At 44.7% G+C, this 22,440-nt stretch overlaps 1 protein-coding gene across 5 annotated transcripts in view; it reads right to left on the bottom strand.

Moving 5' to 3' along the window:
- PRAG1 (PEAK1 related, kinase-activating pseudokinase 1) overlaps positions 1 to 22,440 on the bottom strand; it is an 81,806-nt gene that overhangs the window by 28,493 nt on the left and 30,873 nt on the right. For 4 of the 5 annotated variants that reach the window (XM_081893775.1, XM_081893776.1, XM_081893774.1 and 1 more), the window contains 2 exons: positions 12,039 to 12,455; positions 4,362 to 6,184 (listed from right to left, as the gene is read on the bottom strand). In XM_081893775.1, coding sequence (XP_081749901.1) covers positions 4,362 to 6,184; positions 12,039 to 12,374 — 2,159 coding nt within the window. In that variant the 5' untranslated portion in view covers positions 12,375 to 12,455. Of the gene's footprint in view, positions 1 to 4,361; positions 6,185 to 12,038; positions 12,456 to 17,651; positions 17,722 to 22,440 lie in introns of those variants that run through there. The other variant, XM_081893777.1, reaches the window with a different exon arrangement.

Here is a 22,440-nt window from a genome sequence, read left to right as displayed (position 1 = left end):
GGTACTTTCTTGACTTCCACTAGCGTAGAGCATGAAAGTTTAACACTAGCATTCAACATGTAAACGAACTGGGAAGCCGGTGCAGTAAGAGCAAAGGCCTAGTCCTTGTGAGAAGCCTAATTCTGGACTGGATGAACTTTCTGGATGCTATTCAAAAGCAAACTCATGCAGAGTGCATGGCAGTAACCCAGCCCAGATCTTACCACAGCATGTGCCACAGTGGCCAGATACCTGATCCCTACAAACCCACAAAAGGGAAGTTGATATACAGATAGAAATCTATACACATTAAAGCATCTGTCTTGGGTTATGTACCCATGGATGGGGAACTCCACTACGTGAATTCTACTATTATTCTCTCTCATGAGAATGGAGCCTCTGACCAAAGGGTGGTGCAGAATCCCAGAGGAATTCCCCACGGAAAACAAAGGACAAGCCCCATACAATCTCTGTGCAAGAGAGCCATATTTCTCCAATTAATTGCTTCCAGTGGTTCTCATTTCTCTCTCCTAAGAACATTACCCCTTAACCACAGTCAATCTTTGACCTTCCAACTAGTCAAAGTCCTTTTGTTATGACTTCCTCTTTGCTGCTGGAGATAAAATAACCCAGCAGGGCAAGTGTTTAAAACAGATTCACGTAGAGAAATATAATGAAGATCTTTCCAGAGCAAGCGAAGCCTTTTTCGACACACATCTGCTTTCACTGCCCCACCCCCGTCCTGCGTTTTTGCTTTCGTTGGAGGGAAAGAATCCCAGAGAAGTTACTGATTCATTGCTGAATCATTAGAAGCACCCGTTTTATCTATCAGCAATACAGTAAAAAAAAAAAAAGTTTCAGAGCTCAGACAAAACTGAGGCCTAACTCAAATACTACATTTGCAGAGCATCAGCCACCGAAGACCGGAAGACAGAAAAATGCCCTTAATAGTTTTCCATATGGTGCCTAAGAGAAGGGCTGCAATGGTCTGGGTAAAATTGGTAGAGGAAATTGGAAAGGTCCTAGGAGACAGATTACTATAAAGAAAGGTTATGGCCCAGTGTGTATGGGAAACCCTTCCTCAGGGGCAACCCAGTTTTATTCTATGATTCTATTTATTTTATGTTGGGCTACTGCATCTCCTTAAAGGTAAAGGGACCCCTGACCATTAGCTCCAGTTGCAGTTGACTCTGGGGTTGCGGCGCTCATCTCGCTTTATTGGCCGAGGGAGCTGGCGTACAGCTTCCGGGTCATGTGGCCAGCAGGACTAAGCCACTTCTGGCGAACCAGAGCAGCACACGGAAACGCCGTTTACCTTCCCGCCAGAGCGGTACCCATTTATCTACTTGCACTGTGTGCTTTCGAACTGCTAGGTTGGCAGGAGCAGGGACCTAGCAACAGGAGCTCATCCCGTCGCGGGGATTCAAACCACCGACCTTCTGACTGGCAAGCCCTAGGCTCTGTGGTTTAATCCACAGCGCCACCCGCATCTTTTTATTTCCTCCTATTTCCTAGCTCATGTGAAGTCCTTGTTCTTCTGCTTATTGGTGTTACCCTCCATTTCCCCCTCTCAGATAAAATGGACAACGCCAGGATTCCCAAACTGTGGTGCTGCACATTCATGGGATTAAATATTTATACTGATATTTAATTGCATTTTTATTGCTTTTATTTCTTACATTACAATTTGAGTTCTATGAAATGCAATATAGAAGAAATAAAAGCAGCAATAAAAATATGATTAAACTAATCCAGCACCCACCAGCACAGTGCTTTTTGAGAACTACAACAGGTCAAAAAAATAAGCAATATGGCTAACCTAACTGTAATGGTTATACGGGGTTGCTCGTGCGTACGTTGCCGCCACTCCTGGCTAGGTTGCCTGGTTAAACCTTCTCCTGGCTGGACAGCCCTTCACTTTGTGGCTGTTCAGACGCTAGCAGAATCCATCAGTGGGCGTTTCTTGAACTTCTTCCAGCAAAGAAGTTCTTTGACGCCAAGTCTACGCCTACTTGCCCTGCGCGGAAGTCTTCTGCGCAGGGTGGGTGTGGGCAGCAGAGGACCTGTGCTCTCCCCGCTGGTCTCCAGCGAAGAGTCCTGGAGCCCTCTCTCCGATTCCCCCATCCGCCCCCCTTTATCCCTGGTGTTATGCTGATTTCCTTCCCCAGCCGATGAGTTCCCTCTCTCCCTGCTTGGCCCTTCTCCGGCATCACTTGGGAGCCCTGCCTCCACTTCTGGCTCCGATGTCAGTTCAAATAAGCCACACTGCAACCAACTGAATACAACCAACCAAACTCTGGATCCTCCAACCCCTCACAATGCCAATAAAGATAAATAAAAATTTAAATAAAGGACCTACTCATGTGATCCCTACACTAGCACTATGCAATAGAACGACAGAACAATACCCCCATATCTCCCCCCCCCCATTTCTTTTCCCCTTCTCTCCCCCTAGCTGTAAGATGTCTATGGCATTAGTGTCCCATACTGAACATTAATGAACTGTGGAAAAGACCCTATGAATCGAAAGTGGAGACGCTATACAGTGTGTACTTTCCCTTGTTTATTTGTTTATTTCCTAACACAAGAAAATATTCAATAAAAACTTTTTTTAAAAAGGCAAAAATCATTAAGTGGTCTCCCAAAACCCTCAACAATTTTCAGCTCATCAGTTGGGCACGGGGTAGTTAGGGAACTGCTAGACGACACCATGTGGGAATTAACTTCACACAAACATGAATTCACACAAACGTGAAAGGGCACTCAGACTGTTCCCTACAACTGCAAAAAAATTAAAATACAGAAACTGACCTCCAGGGTTTTCTTGCAGCGTTAAAGACTCTTTGGAAGACAGAGTATAGCCTTCTTATCAAGAGTTCTGCACATGTGAAGTTAGAAGTTCGTTTGAACTTTCCACATGCAGCACTAGGAACTATTCTACATGTTACACCACAATAGGCAGGAGACTGAGCAGGCAGAAATTCTCTTTTGGCAGCCCCTTACATAACTTGGATTGTCAGGGTACTTAGGCTGTGACAATGGAGCAGATTTAAGCCTGTTATATAGGTAAGCCCTGTGTTAATCAGTAATTGTGGTGGTAGTACTTTGCTACACACACACACACACCCCAAGTGATAATTTAGCACATACACTCATACCTTGGAAGTCGAACGGAATCCTTTCCGGAAGTCTGTTCAACTTCCAAAACATTCAGAAACCAAAGCACGGCTTCTGATTGGCTGCAGGAAGCTCCTGCAGCCAACCAGAAACCCCATCGGATGTTCGGCTTCCAAAAATAGTTCACAAACCGGAACAGTCACTTCCGGGTTTGCGACGTTCAGGAGCCAAAACATTCGAGAATTAAGCTGTTCGAAAACCAAGATACAACTGTATAGATACCAAAGCTCATTTATGTAATTTTTCCATTTAAATAATATTTCATCAGCTAGACAAATCCATATATATGAAATCCCATATATATGAAACATTCATATATATGGAATTTCTGCTAAAGGACACATCTATGTTAGTTCCACCAGAGGACAGGATTTATCTCAACCTTATTGATCTTTGGCTACTGTCAGGGAACTGTCATCGGAACAGGGGTGAGAAACAGAGGGGCAGTTGTGTTACAGGGAGCCTCCGAAAATCTTGCCAAGCAGCTCCTCTTCCGGTGATGAGGAAAGCCCCACCTCCAGTGGGGAAGGGGGTGAAAGGACCAGAGGATGCTGGTGGGAGCCTCAGCACCACTTCTGGCCAAGCCGGCCAGGAGGGAAGCACGCCCCTTCGGTTGCCCACCCTGCGCAGAAGTCTGAAGCGCAAAGAGGGAAGGAAAAGGATGGGCGTAACGAGACTTTTATGTTAGGGGAGGTCCAGGAAACAAGGACTCCCAGATTGAGGCAGACATGAACTTTGGAGTTCTGCACTGTAAATGCCGTATTTTTTGCTCTAGAAGACTCACTTTTTCCCTCCTAAAAAGTAAGGGGAAATGAGTGTGCGTCTTATGGAGCGAATGCAGGCTGCGCAGCTATCCCAGAAGCCAGAACAGCAAGAGGGATTGCTTCTTTCGCTGCACAGCAATCCCTCTTGTTGTTCTGGCTTCTGAGATTCAGAATATATTTTTTCTTGTTTTCCTCCTCCAAAAACTAGGTGCGTCTTGTGGTCTGGTGCGTCTTACAGAGTGAAAAATACAGTTTTCCTCCTCCAAAAACTAGGTGCGTCTTATGGTCTGGTGTGTCTTACAGAGCGAAAAATACAGTAGTTTTGAACCTAAATAAAACCTGTAAAAGACAGGTTGGAATCCTGCCTGGTTACTCGTGAGCAACCACCCTTGCCATCTGACAGCTACCAACAAGCATGCACACAAAACATTTTTTTCGTACCTGGATTGTTTCTTTGGAGGTGGAGGTGGAGGTGCAAATTCCTCAGTTCCATTCTTGTCTTTAGGGAACTCGAAGGCAAAAGATGCAGATTTGCTCATTCCCGCAATCTTCTTCTCCTGGACAGAGCGTTTCCCCCCCTGATGGCAATCAGAAATACTTGAGGGACTGCTTGCCCCATTCTCCGTTTCCGTCTCTGGTGTGCTTTTCAAGAATCCCTGCTCTTCTTCCTCTTCTTCCTCTATCCTGCACTGTCTGCTCCAGGAGAGATTGTAGTATTTCTGCCTCCTCTCAGAGCTCAAGGTCGCCAGACCTTTGTTCGACTCCTCTGGAGAGATTTTGTTCGTATGAGGGCATATGGACGATACTGGCTCAAAGATTGTGCTATCTGCGCCGTTCTTTGGAATGCCAAGACCCTGATGGCCGTCGCTATCACAAGTTTCTGTCACAAAAGAACTTACAGACTGTGAGAAAGGCCCCTCTCCTCTAGGCGGGCTCCCTTTGGACAATTTTGGGGGAATAGCAGGAGTCTCACCTATCCCATTTCTGCTAGTTGTTTGGGACGGAAGACCTGAATCATCTTCCACCGGGCTCACCTCGCTGCTTGCTTGAGGCATTTCTCTGTATTCGAAGAAAGGGGATGTTTTCCTAGCATCTGAATTAGAAGTGGGGCTAGGACTTGGCCACTGGACGCCCACAGCTGAGTCTGGACTGCTAAGGAAAATAGTCCGGTTGTCATCTTCTGTGTGGGCCGCCACAATGGTAATAGTCGCTGGTACCTGCGTGACAGATTCTTGGAACTCTCTTTCGCAGTCCAAGTGGAGAGCCTTCCCTCTTCGGAGGCCATCTTGTTTATCTTTACAGGGGCTATAAGCCAAGGCATCACACCTTGAATGCGTGTTGGCATTATTTAGCTGCGTCTTTTTCCTCTTCGTGCTCTCAGCATAGATAGGCTCATTTTGAGAGGCTGCTTCACAGGAAAGCTGTTGCTCTGCGGAATTGCTTGCATTTTCTATACGCCTGCCTACGGTCTGATCTGATTCTCTAACCGTAGGACAGCAATAATTTTCCTTGGGTGAAGCACAGGGGCCACTGCCAGTATCTGAGGGAAATACTAATGTGTCCGTTTCGGAACATAAGTGGTTGTATACATAACTGTGCGGCAGATGCTTCTCCCCCCTTTGAAAGTCTGAATTCAAGGTTCTGCTTTCCCCTTCACTGAAACTGACCTCTACGGACTCAGTTCTTGCATTTGTCACAGCCTCTGGTGCCTGAAGTTTTGAAATAGGTTTTTCATGCCACACCTCTTTGGTTTTGGTATTGTCAAACCCCTGGTGGACAGGAGCCTCTTTGCAACAGTCTGTGATGGAGCAATACTCCCCGCCTTCACTTTCTAAATCAGAAGAATTGAACATACCAGCTCTTTCTGAAAGTGATGCTTCCTCTCTTTGGTGGATGGGAGAGTATCCCACGGAGTCCACAGCTGAGACAACACATCTGTCACTCAAAAAGGATGAATTGTGGCAGAAGGCCAGATATGGCAAAGATAACTTCTCCTTGCCGACCACTTCATTTCCATTCTCCTGTGCACCCATATCGTTCAGAAATGCCACATTACTGAAGGCGACATTTCTCTCTGCGCTGCTTTCAAGACTCGAGGGACCGGCCAAAGAAGGGCCTGGAGGACTGTGCAAAGTACGATCACTTGGAGTATTCTGAATGACAGGCTTCCTTATGATGTTGTTGCTGAATTTGTCAATACACAGTCTTTGTTCTTCTCCAGATTTCATCAAGGCAAGATTTCTGGGTGGCATTCTCTTGTTGACCTGCATTGATAACAAAAACATAATATATACGTCTGTAGAAGAAGAAGAGGAGTTTGGATTTGATATCTCGCCTTTCACTCCCCTTAAGGAGTCTCAAAGCGGCTAACATTCTCCTTTCCCTTCCTCCCCCACAACAAGCACTCTGTGAGGTGAGTGGGGCTGAGAGTCTTCAGAGAAGTGTGACTGGCCCAAGGTCACCCAGCAGCTGCATGTGGAGGAGCAGGGAAGCGAACCCGGTGCCCCAGATTACGAGTCCACCGCTCTTCACCACTACACCACACTGGCTCTGTAATTTCTAACTTGAGATTTATAAAATTAGATCTATTAACAGAACAAATTAGATCTACTGACTTGGGTGGTCCTGCTGTAATACTAAACACTGAAGAGCAGAAAGCCAAAGCCCTCTGTCCAGGTATTCTAAAATCAAAAAATTATCCTCATCTTGAAGCAAACAAGCCATGCACAGGTTTTCCATACGTTACTGTGCAAGCAGGTACAAGCAATTTGACGCAGGCCTAATTCAGGGGCGGAAAACCTCAGGCTCAGGGGCTTATTGTGGCCCCTTCTCTGGCCCATGGAACTCTTGGAAGTCCATGCTCTTCTCCCTAAGTTGCACCTCTCACTAGTTCTGCTCTGCACACTTCTCAATGGCTTTTGCCCAGCTGGAACGTATCCTTGAACTAGGATATATTGTTTGGCTGGGTGGAAATATATGTGTGTCTGTGTGCGTCGTAAACCTCTGACTTTTGTGTGGCTGGAAGAGAGCATTTTGCCTCTGGCTCCAACTCCCCACCTGCATGCAGACCCCAAAAGGATAAGCAAGATAGAAGGTGAACTCAAAACTTTTCCCCACCCCGCCCTAAAATGTTCATTTGGAGAAATGAAACCAAAGGAGGCCTAAAGAGCCCTGAGATCTACAGATAAATGGCAGTATAGAAATTTTAACAACAACAACAACACACATGACACTGACCAAGGTGGTAGACAGAGACAATACAATTCTGTTTTGCATCACTGTGTATGTGTGGATGACATATTATTGATGTAAAACAAAAACACAACACTCACACCCTGTCCATGCATGTCAGAGATCCTTTCTCCCTGGTGAGATAGTTCACTACACGCTGGGAGGTGTTGCTGTTTTTAATGTGGCTGCACATTCAAAATCATGTCCCTCTCTCGTCTATTCTCAGTCTATAATCTTATTCTGAATAATATAGGTGGAACTGTTCTGAGTCCAGTAAGGCCTGGTTCTTGCTAGGGTAGTAAACCCTCGCTTCAACTGATTATATGCTCCTCTATACCAAAGCAAAGGACAGATCCTGATGCTGAGGCTCCAATACTTTGGCCACCTCATGAGAAGAGAAGACTCCCTGGAAAAGACCCTGATGTTGGGAAAGATGGAGGGCACAAGGAGAAGGGGATGACAGAGGACAAGATGGTTGGACAGTGTTCTTGAAGCTACCAGCATGAGTTTGACCAAACTGCGGGAGGCAGTGGAAGACAGGAGTGCCTGGTGTGCTCTGGTCCATGGAGTCACGAAGAGTCGGACACAACTAAACGACTAAACAACAACAAATACCAAAGCAAAACAAAACAAAACAAAAACCCTCTAAGAGATGAGGTCTAGCCTTCTCCCTGAAAGGCCAGCTTCCAATATGCAGGGAATTTATTTATTTAGTAAGTAAATAAGTAAGCAAGCAGGACAGTTGACTCATGTGAACCCCTCCCGCTTACAATCTGCACTGTGCAGCCCACACGCAGTTTTATCATCTCAGTGAGAACTCAGCCTAAAGTGCATGTACTTAAATGGGAAAATAAGAGTGGAGAAGAGAGGGAAATGTTCATTAACTTTAGCGATCAAACAAAAGCCACTCTGGCAAGGACATTCCCCCCCCCCCCCAGTTCAGGGCAACTGATAATTTCCTCTCCCACTTCATGCTATAAAATGGAGCAGCTTTCTTGCGGCCCATATCTGTTATAAGCATTACAAAGGAGGAGGCGTTGTCCTCTGTGAATGGGCATCTGGTTTATTGAGAAGCAAAGTCACGGCAGTTCAAAAGCCGTGAGAGGATCCCTCCACATTAAGGGAAACCTGTGCGTTAGGAAGAACATCAAAGAGCCGTGTGGAGAGACTCTCTTCCCAAGAACGGCAGAAACAACAGGGCTTGTGTCTGGAAAATAATTGTAACTGGTCACTTCTGAGTAGAAAAATGAGACATTGTGCATCAACACACCAAGCCACCTTTACAGACTGATCCAGAATGATGGTATGGCTGCAGTTCTGTGCACACGTGTCTGAAAGAAAGTCCCATTGACTCAACAGGACTTAATTCTGAGTAAACACGCACAGTGTCAACTTTTCAAAGTTATGGGCTTCTTTCTTGACTTTTTCTTTCTGTGCAAATATTGCAGTAAGGGCTTAACTACACATTGAGTTAAATGTGTAATGCACAGCAAAGTCAACAGGATTGTGGGTCAATGGGAGCTTTTTGCCCACAAGGGACGTGGGTGGCGCTGTGGGTTAAACCACAGAGCCTAGGACTTGCCGATCAGAAGGTCGGCGGTTCGAATCCCCGCGACAGGGTGAGCTCCCGTTGCTCAGTCCCTGCTCCTGCCAACCTAGCAGTTCGAAAGGACGCCAAAGTGCAAGTAGATAAATAGGTACCACTCTGGCGGGAAGGTAAACAGCGTTTCCGTGTGCTGCTCTGGTTCGCCAGAAGCGGCTTAGTCATGCTGGCCATGTGACCCGGAAGCTGTACGCCGGCTCCCTCAACCAATAAAGCGAGATGAGCGCCGCAACCCCAGAGTTGGTCACGACTGGACCTAATGGTCCGGATTCCCTTTACCATTTACTAATTGCCACATGGAAGATATTCATGGGGATCGTTTCTGGGGAGGGAATAGTTAAAACTCTTCTCCTCACATGCGTCAGTTCCAAGTGCTACTTGATTAATCTACTGATTAAAGCTGGAAGCCTCATTTTTAATCTGAATTTAACAGTGAAAAAAGTGGTGCACAGCTTTGAAGAGAGAAAAAGGGTGGCAAGTATTAACAGGCAACAATTTCATATCAAATATGATGAGTCCCTGCTTCCTGGAAAGGTGATTTTTCCAATCAGATGCTCTGACAAAGAATGCCTGAGCTACTCATCCCAGAAGTTCAAAATTACAAAGTACGCCTTCGAAAACTTCAAATAGACTTTGTAATCACGGGATCTGAAAGCATAATACATGTAGGCTCCTGAATATATTTTTCTTTCCCCTTTCAAATGTGCAGCTTTGAGGCACATTCCATTTTCTCCTGGACAAAGAGGGCTAGAGTACTGCTTTTTAAAAATGAATATAAAAAAAGATACCCAGAATCTCAGCAGCAGAAGCCCTTGAGGACAAAAGCCTTTCTTCTATCCTCTCCACACTAACTGACATGATTCATTCATTCACTGCCTGAAAAGGCTTTCAGTGACACATGTAGGTAACTGAACGCTGAACTCTGCTTTAACTGATTTTGATGAAATTTTGCTCATTAAAAACCAAGCCCAATTAGAAACACCAGTACTTTCAAGTTAGTGCATGAAATAAATTGCTCATTCTGCCAACCTTTCTGGTCTTTTCTTTACTTAATAAGTCTTATCTACAGTTAAGAGTTGCCGGCAAATTTTGCCTAGAGCAAAATATCAAGGCTAATGCGGAAATGTCTGCTTGGGGAAAAGATCCAAGGCATTAAATAGGCAGCAAAAAAGGGTTTTTTGAAAATACCAGTGACAATTCTTGATGTGTTGTGGTGGCAGCGGCTGTGTTCACACAACTCTGCCTGAAATACTTCTTACAACACACTGTAGTTTAAGAAATGACAGTAAATTCTGTAGCATTATTTACAACCTTGCCTTCAGCGGGAGAAGAGGCAGAACAGTTCAAGGCAAATCCCAGGTGGAAGTACTGATTCACGTTCCATTTCAATGTCTGTTTGTGGGAGACCAAGTTCGTTGAGATATCCTGCATCCTCCGTGTAGAGGACTGAGTTTAATAGAACCCCCTAGGTGGGATCCCCTAGGAACTAGCGGTGTAGAAATGAGTCTATTTTCAGCCCATGCCACTTGTGCATGTGTTCACTTATAAATCTGCCCTGTTTCTGTTATTCAGTTCTTGTTACTACTTCTAAATACATTTAATTAAATAATTTCTCTCTCTCTCTCAAAATACACATTTCAAAATACTTTACTCTTTTTTTAGCCAAAAACTACATCTGAATATTGGGGAAGTATGGAAGTTGGTGCTTATTGAAGCTTTGCTACAAATCAGTTCATATTGGAATGTGTAAAGCTCGAATTCCTCAAGTATTCACACCTGGGGACTTTCAGAGGTTATAAAGAAAGGAAAAAAAAATATGATAACAACAAGAAGATTGAAAGAGGATTTGTAAAGGAAAACAACAAAGGGATGAATGGACAGAACTGTGAACATCAAAGCAGCAGAAATAAGAGATGATTGGACCCCTTTCTGAGCTCGAAGCATGGGTACCCCCAACAAAAATTTAAAATTCGGTTTTGTAATTTGGAACTAATGGGATGGCTTGAGAGCTCCCTATAGTGTAGCTGTCAAACTCCAAAAGCCCAGTTACCAAGGAAAGTACTTCCTACCATTCTGGCAAGCTTAGCGTCCTGTGGGTTAGGATCCCTAAAAGTCACAAGAAGCAGTAGATCCTCTGACCACAAGCCCAGCACCTGATGTTTGGATTGTTGTGTAGTTAAGGGGTGAGGATATGAGGAGGGCTGGTTGATTCTTGGGTGCCCCACTCTCTGCAGCGAGGCTGTTCCTATTCAAGTTCTATTCACCTATCTCAAGGAATGCTGGATTTGGGAGGCAGGCAGTGCTGCATTTCCTGAGGGAATAAAGTCCAGGCTGAAGATGCCTGAGAGAAGTTGAATGACTCTCACGCGCACCCAGGCTCAGAAGGTTCTGATGCCTAGAAGAGGGCAAATGAAAACTTGCTCGTGTCACTCTGGGTAGCAGTGGGGCTCACCTGGATCCAAAGGTTAACATGACAGCTGGGAAGGGTTTTGCATGAAAGTAAGTCAGGGGTGCAGAGGGATGCGGGTGGCGCTGTGGGTTAAACCATTGAGCCTAGGACTTGCTGATCAGAAGGTCAGCGGTTCAAATCCCCGTGATGGGGTGAGCTCCCGTTGTGCGGTCCCTGCTCCTGCCAACCTAGCAGTTTGAAAGCACGTCAAAGTGCAAGTAGATAAATAGGTACCACTCCGGCGGGAAGGTAAACGGAGTTTCCGTGTGCTGCTCTGGTTCGCCAGAAGCGGCTTAGTCATGCTGGCTACATGACCCAGAAGCTGTACGCCAGCTCCCTTGGCCAATAAAGCGAGATGAGCGCTGCAACCCCGGAGTCGGCCACGACTGGACCTAATGGTCAGGGGTCCCTTTACCTTAAGTCAGGGGTGGCTAACCTGTGGCCACTCAGACGTTGCAGGACTCCAACTCCAGCAGCCCCAGACAGCAAGGCCAGAGATGGGACTGGGATTTGTAGACCAATAACATTTGGAGGTTCACAGGTGAGCTCACCCTGGAGGAAGCATGAAAAGTTTTCCGGCTTTCTCTGAAACCCAAGAGGATGTTGCCCACTAAGAACCTAGGAACACACCCAGAAATTCTGCAAGGGTTTCCAATCTTACTGACAAGCAGTGGAATCTCAAGCCATTGACAACAGAACCTTCCTTTGCTAAATGAAGAAAAATTACAGGAATTGTGCCATAACAAATACCAGTACTGTTCTACGTCAAATACATTTTTTTTTTTTACAACGGAAGAACCTTGTAAAACACACCATGCCCCTTGTTAATCATTACCTGTGGGATATCGGCACTCAGGTTCCCATCCGCCCACACATCGGCAACATCCGAGTTTATCATCGTCGGTTTCACGGCAATTGTTGGCTTGGAGTAAGGCAAGGAAACTACTCCGTCATCCTCCAGAGCCGTAGGCTCAGCTTTGGCTCTGGTTCCATTCAGATCCTGCAAGAGGCCACAGCTACCTCCCAGGTCCAGGGGCGGCGTCTGCAGCTGGTGGAAGTGTCTGGGGCAGAAGCAGTTTTTGCAGGAGCCCGGCTTCCAGATGTGTTCCACAAAATCACTACACGCAGACATTTTCAATCCCACTCGCTTCACTTGGACTGCCCTCTGCATCTTGTATGTTGAGCTTCGCTGTTCATTTTGCACTCCGTGTAGCGGCTCTTAACAATTTGTCCTGTCGTGCAACTGAGCTACCTGGAAAGAAAGAACACATCACTGCTATTAATTTTATACACGGAAATTTGAGGAAGCTCTTTACACCATGCCACGCCTCTAAAACCTTCTGAATTTCTGCCCCTCCCCACCTTCACAAACTTAATTCTACTTTCTGGTGTGCCCCACCCCCTCAAAGAAAACCCCCTAAGCAGCAGAGGAGAGTTGTGCAAGTGCCTATTTGAATATGCCAGGCATCCTCCCCAACATGAACATTCAAAGATGCCTGAGCGCCTGTCATTAACACTATATGGGATTGATGAAGGAAATGACAGCACCCACAGATGAAGTGTGGAGCTGCCCTGAGGATATGGGGACATTTCCATACATCCTACAGTTACACACAGGTCCGTGGATCTGGCTGGCCACTGTGAAAACAGGAAGCTGGACTAGACAGGCTTTTGGTCTGTTTCAGTAGGGCTCATCTTACAATGTGCAGATATTAAAAATAACTGTAGCATGAATGCTTCCCCGTTGGGTATTGTCACACCCCCTCCCTTGCCTGGCGACAGGACTCACCTGGCTGCTCTGGCCCTAAAACAGGAACTGAGCAATTCCTTCTTTTTGCTGCTGCTTGCAGAGTTCCCACACAGATAGCTCAGTTGGTAGAGCATGAGACTCATAATCTCAGGTCAAGGGTTTGAGCCCCATGTTGGGTGAAAGATTCCTGAACTGCAGGGGGAAGGACTTGATGATCCCCATAGTCCCGTCCAAATCTACAATTCTGTAGGACTCTTAACTGCTTCTTCTCTTGATACAGTGTCAGATAGTTCACTAAATTCCAGTAATAAGCCCTGCCCCACAGTCCCCCATGCAGATACCTGCACAGGTGTCTCAACCTATGACATGAAAAACTGCATTATGCCTTAACTAGAATGGTTGTTTGCTTACATTGCTTTTTCACAACGTATTATTTACGTGGCACAATCCATTCACGTTAAAGGAGTATGTCCTTTATTCATAATGGAAAACCCATTACTCAAAATTCTCAAAGGAAACCCCAGGAACGGCACCCAGAGCTCCGCATGCATGGGAAACCCACTTTCCCTATGAAGCCTTTGGCCTAACCTTAGGCCAAAAAAAGTACACATTACAGAGAACGTAAGGCTGCCACTAAAAATGGCAGCATTTTGTTGAGGTGTCCCACCCCCTCCCCCAATCACAGGCTGTAACTAGGTAAGAAATTATAGATACTAAGGAGAGAATTCACATAACATATGGCTCCTTTTTCTTGTAACACATAGTCGGGGCTGCCCCAAGACATGTTGCTACCTGAATCAAAAAGCAAGGTAGTACCTATCTTGTTCTACGTACAAAAGCCAACCAGACTAGCAAGTGACTCTGACTACAACACAGGTGATGGGGCAGAGAGTGCACTTGAGGGCAGCAGGTGAGCTTAGGGGATACAGGGCAGACTGCACGGCACTTACAGCTTTGTCCATTCTCTGCCCCTCAGCATCTTCTGCCTGGAGTGGCCACCTCACTCTGCCTAACAGTACAGCTGAAGGCAATTCTCTTAGTTTTCATGCCTGTTGCATCTTCTTTGCTTCTTACCTCTCCTAACGACAAATCTCAAGGTGGAAGACCCTTAGGGAATATTCCCAAAAAACAAGGAAAACTAAAACAGGTGTTTGGCTTCTCCACTGAGATCACTGGGACCTCCAAGCGCTTGACTTTTTCTGGACTGTGTTCAAGGTGTTCAGGCTGGGTTGTTGTTGTTTTTTGCACATTCCACAGCTATGACCTTAACAATAAGTATCTAGAAATATACAATGCCTATTGTCCATCTGGAGATAAGTTTCATATATCTGGGGTATGAGATTCGTTCTATGACCTGGTCACACCGCCTTTGCAAATATAGTGGAAAAGTAAAGAGCACATAGGAATGGGTTGGGCAGCGGAAGAAATAGTTTCAGCATGAATCAAACAGGAACTTGACAAACATACGTATCACTGTCTGCCGCAAAAAGAAGCCAATTTCTCTATGGCTTAAAAAACATTGAGAAGTAACCAGATATATCACTAATGAGCACTATGACTGCTCACAAAGACACATTGTGTGTTAATCTCAACCCAGGCCTTTCAGGTGTCCCTATTTTCCAAGAACAGTCGTGGATTGCAGAAGCTTTCCTGGTTTCTGATTTGATCCCGGAATGTCCCGTTTTCCCTTAGGACGTCCCTATTTTCATTGGAGAAATGTTGGAGGGTAATGGAATAGGCCATCTCCAGGGCATTTTTTTCCAGCCAGAACTCACTGGAACTCAGTCCCTGCACCTCTCAGGTGGGTACCGTTGCCATTCTAAGAGAACAAGAGAGGAGTTCATGCTGTGTTTCTGCGCATCTTTTTCTACAAAAATAGCACTGGATGTGTTAAGTTGTGGGTGAACATATCAGACAACACAGCAATTCTTCAAACAGCTCTTGTTTATTCACAGGCCAGAACTGAACTGAACTGAACTGAAGGGTTCAGCCAGCCTGCTTATATAGAGCTCCACTAGAATGCAACAGTAACCATTTTCTGTAACTATCCAATCACTGAACGTTACTTTCAATCCCTTATTTGCATATGTGGACCTGAGGGAAACTATCTACAGTATCCCCCCTGCTGGCCCAGGGTGAGAACTTCAGTACATAACAAGATGTCCCTATTTTCATCGGAGGAATATTGGAGGGTATGTGAGCCCTGCTAGGCCTGCAAAACCTCCATCACACCCAGCAGTTATGGTATGTTTTACGCAGACAGTAGAGCAGCCATGTTGAATCAAAATGGACGACACTTTGCCATGTCTGTGTCCCTGCCGTAGCTCCTACTTGGACCTTTGTGCATGTATTTCCTACTTTACATAAGGTTTACAAAGACTCTGGCATTATGATTAGAGTAATAGGAACAGCAGCGATGAAACCAAAAGGATCACCTATTTTGTCAAACCAGTGCGGGAAGTGTGCCAAAGTTCCCTGTGTGGCAAATAACTGATACACAAAGTGTTCCCAGTTGCCCATTCCTCTCCAAAAAAGATTATGGTCTTTCATAGTCTATGTGAATCTACCCACACAAACAGTAAAATTCATGGAAAACTCGGTGGAAAGGTCCAGCTCCCTATTGCCATTGATGAACAATATAAAAGGTGTATTTGGTTTTTAAAAGTGGTTTCTTTCTTCTTTTTGTAAAGGGGGACAGGTAGCAAGGATGTGTGTGTTGTATGGCTATTTTTCCTGCTTCTTTCTTTCTGCCCGCTATCGGCCTTGCTCCGTGTGCTTTGCCCAAGCAAAGGACCACACTACAAAGCTAGCCTACAGCCCTAAGTTCAGTACGTATGAATTTATATTGATCTAACATGCTAAGGAACAAGCCTTCAGGAAATAATATGAATTACAAAATCAGTAAATTGATTTAACTCTGCTTCCAGTCTCCACAAAGGGAGGAGAAAGTGGGATATGATATACATAGTAATAAATATGAGGGCAGCAGAAGAAACAATTATTTTAAGATTTCATTTCACCATACAAATCCTTAAACTAGATAACAGCTACAGCAGCCCAGTGGCCAGGTCCACATGTCACTTTTAAACCATAGTTAAATTAAACTATGGTGTAAATGTAAATGCAAGCTGGTGTCCACCGCCCCTGTTGCTGCCGATGGAAGGGACCTCTGAAAACAGAGTTGTGGTTTCCTTCTCCCTAAATGAGTCATGTGCTGTAACCAAGATTTATTCTTCGCTTACGGCTTGTGGTTTGGTTGGAGGTAACAAACCAAAAGCCAAGCCATGGTTTGCGTCCTGGCAGCACAAGAGGAATGAAGATCAGCTGCACATTCAGATTCACACCATTGTTGTTGTTGTTGTTGTTGAGTCGTTTAGTCATGTCCGAATCTTCGTGACCCCATGGACCAGAGCACGCCAGGCACTCCTGTCTTCCACTGCCTCCCACAGTTTGGTCAAACTCATGCTGGTAGCTTCCAGAACACTGTCCCACCATCTCGTCCTCTGTCGTCCCCTTCTCCTTGTGCCCTCCATCTTTCCCAACATCAGGGTCTTTTCCAGGGAGTCTTCTCTTCTCATGAGGTGGCCAAAGTATTGGAGTCTCAGCTTCACGATCTGTCCTTCCAGTGAGCACTCAGGGCTGATTTCCTTCAGGATGGATAGGTTGGATCTTCTTGCAGTCCATGGGACTCTCAAGAGTCTCCTCCAGCACCAATTCTTCGGCAATCAGCCTTCTTTATGGTCCAGCTCTCACTTCCATACATCACTACTGGGAAAACCATAGCTTTTACTATATGGACCTTTGTTGGCAAGGTGGTGTGTCTGCTTTTTAAGATTTACACCATAATTTAGTTTAACTATGGTTTAAAATGACATGAAAACATTTTATTATTTCCTTCCTATCCATCATTCTCAATTCAAGAAATCATTGCTTTATTTACCGTATACTGTGTGGAAAATGCTTATGTTACTTAAGCTGATTATCCAATTTACCATATGTTGGGTGTGTTTCAGTCACAACTAAGAAAGAAAAACCTACAATCCAGCAAATGGGAGGTATAGTCATTTGGTTGCGATTATTTTATGAGGAGCTCTAAAAATGTTCCATGTTTGCTTTTTCCAGAACCCCTCCCCCAAATTATGGCTTTTAGTTCACGGTACAGCAGTTAATTGTTTTAGATCCCTGAATGCCGCCGCCCCTAGAAGGATCAAAATTCTCTTTTCATTCTAGTAATTGGATCAGAAAGAAGAAGACAAAAGGATTATAATGGAAAATGTTAATTGCCCTCATTTTAAAAACTAGCCACACTGCTAATCAAAAAATCTGATGATGATTAATTGAAAAATGTATTGTTACTGAATGCACAAAGAAAGAGAAGGGGCAAGAAAGAAAAGAAAGGGTAATTAACATCTGTTTCAACTGAGCAATCAAACGACACAAGACAACTAAAGGATGGAGAGACAGGCAGACAGATAATTATCTATTTGGAATTAGTTCCACTCATTAGTACAATTATTCTGAAGTTAAGTGGCCTGAAGCTTGACGTTTCCAATATCTATTTGGAAATAGTTTTAAAACGTAGGCCCATCTTCTAATAATACTGCATAATTAGTTGCCAACTAGGGAGCTGAAGTCCTTCCCAAGTCTTTGCCTTACGGGATACACAATATTTCCTTCTATATTAAGAAAATAACATACTGTATGAGTACCGCTGGATCAGTTGAAAGGCTTATCGAGTCTAGCACCACAATGGCCAACAAGATGCCCATGGGAAGAAATCTCATCAAGGTAACCGAGCACAGAAAAAAACTGGTTCCTTGTGACCAAAGGAAAAGCTCGATGTGCACAGCACTAATTGGCTGGAACTTGTGACGTCATGGAAAACCAAATCTCAAACAAAGATGTGCTCTTCCAGGCCCACATTCCCAGACACTTGTGTCTCAGCAACATCTATGCTGCCTTGGTCATGTACACAGAAAGGAGGATGGCGGGATCCCCAAGGACATGAAATGTGACATGAAGGCTGGCAATATTACATTAACCCAGCCGTATGGGAATCCATTGCAGACCATTGTGGTGCTTGGAGACAAGACAGTCAGGTCGTGGACTACTGCAGTGTGCTCTACGTGGGGCTACCTTTGAAGGTGACCCGGAAACTGCAATTAATCCAGAATGCGGCAGCTAGACTGGTGGCTGGGAGTGGCCACCGGGACCACCTAACACCAGTCCTGAGAGATCTGCATTGGCTCCCGGTACGTTTCCGAGCACAATTCAAAGTGTTGGTGCTGACCTTTAAAGCCCTAAACGGCCTCGGCCCTGTATACCTGAAGGAGCGTCTCCACCCCCATCGTTCAGCCCGACACTGAGATCCAGCGCCAAGGGCCTTCTGGCGGTTCCCTCATTGCGAGAAGTGAGGTTACAGGGAACCAGACAGAGGGCCTTCTCGCTAGTGGCACCCACCCTGTGGAACACCCTCCCTTCAGATGTGAAGGAAATAAGCAACTATCCTATCTTTAAAAGACATCTGAAGGCAGCCCTGTTCAGGGAAGTTTTTAATATTTAATGCTGTACTGTTTTTAACACTTGATTGGGAGCCACCTAGAGTGGCTGGGGAAACTCAGCCAGATGGGTGGGGTATAAATAATAAACTATTATTATTATTATTAATTATTATTATTATTATTATTATTATTATTATTATTATTATTATCCACAGCCATGACCAGAGGAGGAATGGTCCCTGGGAAGACCACAGAGAGAAGCACCATAGTTCATCTTTAGCAGCAAAACCGGATGCCTTCATCCGCCCCAGCTACAATGAAACATGTCTCTCCTGTACTGGTCTCTACCAGGGGTAGGCAGCCTAAGGCCCATTGGCCGGATGCGGCCCAATCACCTTCTCAATCTGGCCCGCGGATGGTCCAGGAATCAGCTTTTTTTTACATGAGTAGAATGTGTCCTTTTATTTAAAATGCATCTCTGGGTTCTTTGTGGGGCCTGCCTGGTGTTTTAACATGAGTAAAATGTGTGCTGTTATTTAAAATATCTGGGTTATTTGTGGGGCACAGGAATTCGTTAATTTTTTTCTTTTCAAAATATAGTCCAGCCCACCACATGCTCTGAGGGCCAGTGGACCGGCCCATGGCTGAAAAAGTTTGCTGACCCCTGGTCTCTACAGTCATAAAGGTAAAGGTAAAGGGACCCCTGACCATTAGGTCTAGTCGTGGCCGACTCTGGGGTTGCGGCGCTCATCTCGCTTTATTGGCCAAGGGAGCCGGAGTACAGCTTCCGGGTCATGTGGCCAGCATGACTAAGCCGCTTCTGGCGAACCAGAGCAGCGCACGGAAACACCGTTTACCTTCCCGCCAGAGCGGTACCTATTTATCTACTTGCACTTTGACGTGCTTTCCAACTGCTAGGTGGGCAATGGGAGCTCACCCTGTCGCGGGGATTCAAACCGCCAACCTTCTGATCAGCAAGTCCTAGGCTCTGTGGTTTAACCCACAGCGCGATCCACGTCCCTCTCTACAGTCATAGCAGGCGCTATAACTCTCCCATGTGGGGATTGAACCTGCAACCTTGGTGTTATCAGCACCACACTCTAACCAACTGAGCTATCCAGGTTCTGAAAGTTTTTTCTCTAGCCCACACTTTCAGAATCAAAATTTTGCTCTCAGCACGCCGGGCTTTTTTTATTGATAAGAAATACATTCGAAAACAAAAAGAAACAACTTCTGACAAATTGAATGCATTTGACTGGATATACAGCATTCATGGTCTGAGTAGCAATAAATCTGGCTTAGTAACTTGCTATTCAGCTGGTCACCTGTGGTGAGTAACAATTGCCTCCAGGCAAATAGGCAGGGAAGCTTCATAAAAGTTGGTTCCTTTTTCTGGTTGAGGCACAAATGACTAACATGGAGTGGGTGTGAGTGGGCTGGTAACAACTTTCGCTGGCATGTCATTTTGTGGATTTATTTCCAAGGCTGCAGTAAATCCTGTATTAAATGAATTTTTTTAACTGTCGGACACGATAGAGTAAGAGAAATAGGATTAGAAGGGGAATTTTTCCTTAAATGGGCATGTTTCTTGTGGGGTCCTTGCAAAGTCAGCTACCTGTTTCCATGTTGCAGAAGTGGACAATATAGAAGTTATGGCAAAGACAGCTGATGTTCAAAACTTGATGGATTGATAACCATCATTTGTTTACATTCTGTCTTGATCTTCCATTTGTTAACTTTCTGTAATTTCAGATAGGTAAAGGTAAAGGGACCCCTGACCATTAGGTCCAGTCGTGACCGACTCTGGGGCTGCGGTGCTCATCTCGCTTTATTGGCCAAGGGAACCGGCGTACAGCTTCCGGGTCATGTGGCCAGCATGACCAAGCCGCTTCTGGCGAACCAGAGCAGCGCACGGAAACGCCATTTACCTTCCCGCTGGAGCAGTACCTATTTATCTACTTGCACTTTGAGGTGCTTTCGAACTGCTAGGTTGGCAGGAGCAGGGACCGAGCATCGGGAGCTCACCCCGTCGCGGGGATTCGAACCGCCGGCCTTCTGATCGGCAAATTATAGGCTCTGTGGTTTAACCCACAGTGCCACCCGTGTCCCAGATTATTATTATTATATTTTATTTGCACAATCACAATGAATTTCAGGAACCAAAATGCTTTTTCTGGGCAGCCTGAGGAGGAGCAGTGAACAACATTATAGTTCATTGTTGTAGCTTGTCTTCACTTCACCCCACTGCACTGCTCACAGCTGTGAAGAATCTTCCTTTGATACAAATGGTCCATGCCACCATTAAGAAAAAGAGGTAGGTACAGTATAGGCCAATATAGACGTGGGCTTTCCCTGGATAAAGTGACTTTTCTTCTTTAAGTTCTCCAAGTTCGTAACCTAGCTCAAGGTCGTCGTCTGAACAAGTCAGATGTTTAACGGATAAGCAATCACAGTCCATGATTTGAAAAATAAGGTACTGGAGCTAAATTGCCGAAAAATGACAACTATACATTTGGTTTTGGTGACTGTAACCTTGGTTTAAGGAGCCATTTGGTGTCCAGCTTTTATTTCTGAGTTTCTAAGACTTCCCACTGGCTATCCAACCCAGCTCTAGGAACTCATAAGCAGGGAATCCTCTAAACATCCTCAACTTTTAACCCTCAGATATACAGCACCTTTCTACATGGGTGGTGGATGGTTCCAATTAACTAGGGCGGCAAATATTACAGACGATTGAAGAATGGAGAATGAAGTCAATGGACTATTAAGAACTAGATAAACTAACAGGAACGATTCGAAACCGGCGGGACCAGAAATTCACGGAAGACTCGAGTAAATTTACAGATGACTTGAAAAGTATTTGCGAAGATCAGACGATGTTTGTAGGTTTGCAAGAAGTTTTGTGAGGAGCATTTTTGGAAGTATTGCAAAATTGGAGGAGGAGAAGGATGATTTGTTAAGAGATGTAAAGGCAATATAAAGTTAAGAAATGCATAAGAAGTGGTTAAAACGGTGGATCATCAGAGGTGCTGATGGAAGTCTAAAAAGATTGTATAAGTGATAAGTTTTGTGGTACATTTTATAATTTATATGTTAAAATCAATAAAAATAAATAAAAAACTATGGCGGCAAATAACTACTCAGCACTTCAGCCTTCTATGCAACATTCACTATTGTATCACTTCTGTAGTAGCCACCCTGTTCAAAGTACCATTTCATTACAATTTTAACTTTTGGTATCATTCCTAATCCCATCAGCGATGAATCACTCTTGCAGGCCCAGTAAAAATATATACACTGATTTTCTATACTGACAGCTCAGATACTGATTGCTCCCTGCCCCTATCAGTGTTAATGTAACTTTTCCTGGCCGACTTACATTTTAACTGGCATCATCTTTGTGCCAAATCTGCATAATCAGGCTATTTTGGAGCTGGGGATATAATCAAATCCATGCTTTAAATGTAAATTTATGCTGAGCTTTAAAATATGGCTCATACAATGGGTAATATGCAAGGGAGATGCAAGTTACATTTTTGTTTCTTCAGTTTCATTAAAGCTTTCCTCGGGCAGAAATCATCCAAACTGAGAATCTATTCTAAGCCACCTACAAAACATATATTTATTAATAGCTATTATTCAACTATTGAAAAGTTGGCATGAAAATGAATGAAGTTTTGCAAAGCAAATGATCAGTCAATACCACAGGTTTGGCACTATATTAGTGTGAGCACAATTCCCCCAGAAGTTTTTTTGAACAAGACCCATTGAAATCAATGACAGCTGCACAGATGTTCGTGGTTACTCTTGTGCAACTCCATAGATTTCAATGGGCCCAGTACAGGAAAACTTCCTAAAGGATGCTCCTCGTGTTTTCTCGTCCATGGTGAGGTATTAAAATACAATAGTCCATCAGACATTAAAAGCTTCCCCAAACAGGGCTGCCTTCAGATGTCTTCTAAAAGTCTGGTAGTTGTTTTTCTCTT

Source organism: Podarcis melisellensis (assembly GCF_964234715.1).
Source record: "Podarcis melisellensis genome assembly, chromosome: 17".
In the NCBI taxonomy this organism is placed as follows: domain Eukaryota; kingdom Metazoa; phylum Chordata; class Lepidosauria; order Squamata; family Lacertidae; genus Podarcis; species Podarcis melisellensis.
Note: the sequence above shows the minus strand (reverse complement) of the source record. Positions and strands in the feature narration are given on the sequence as shown.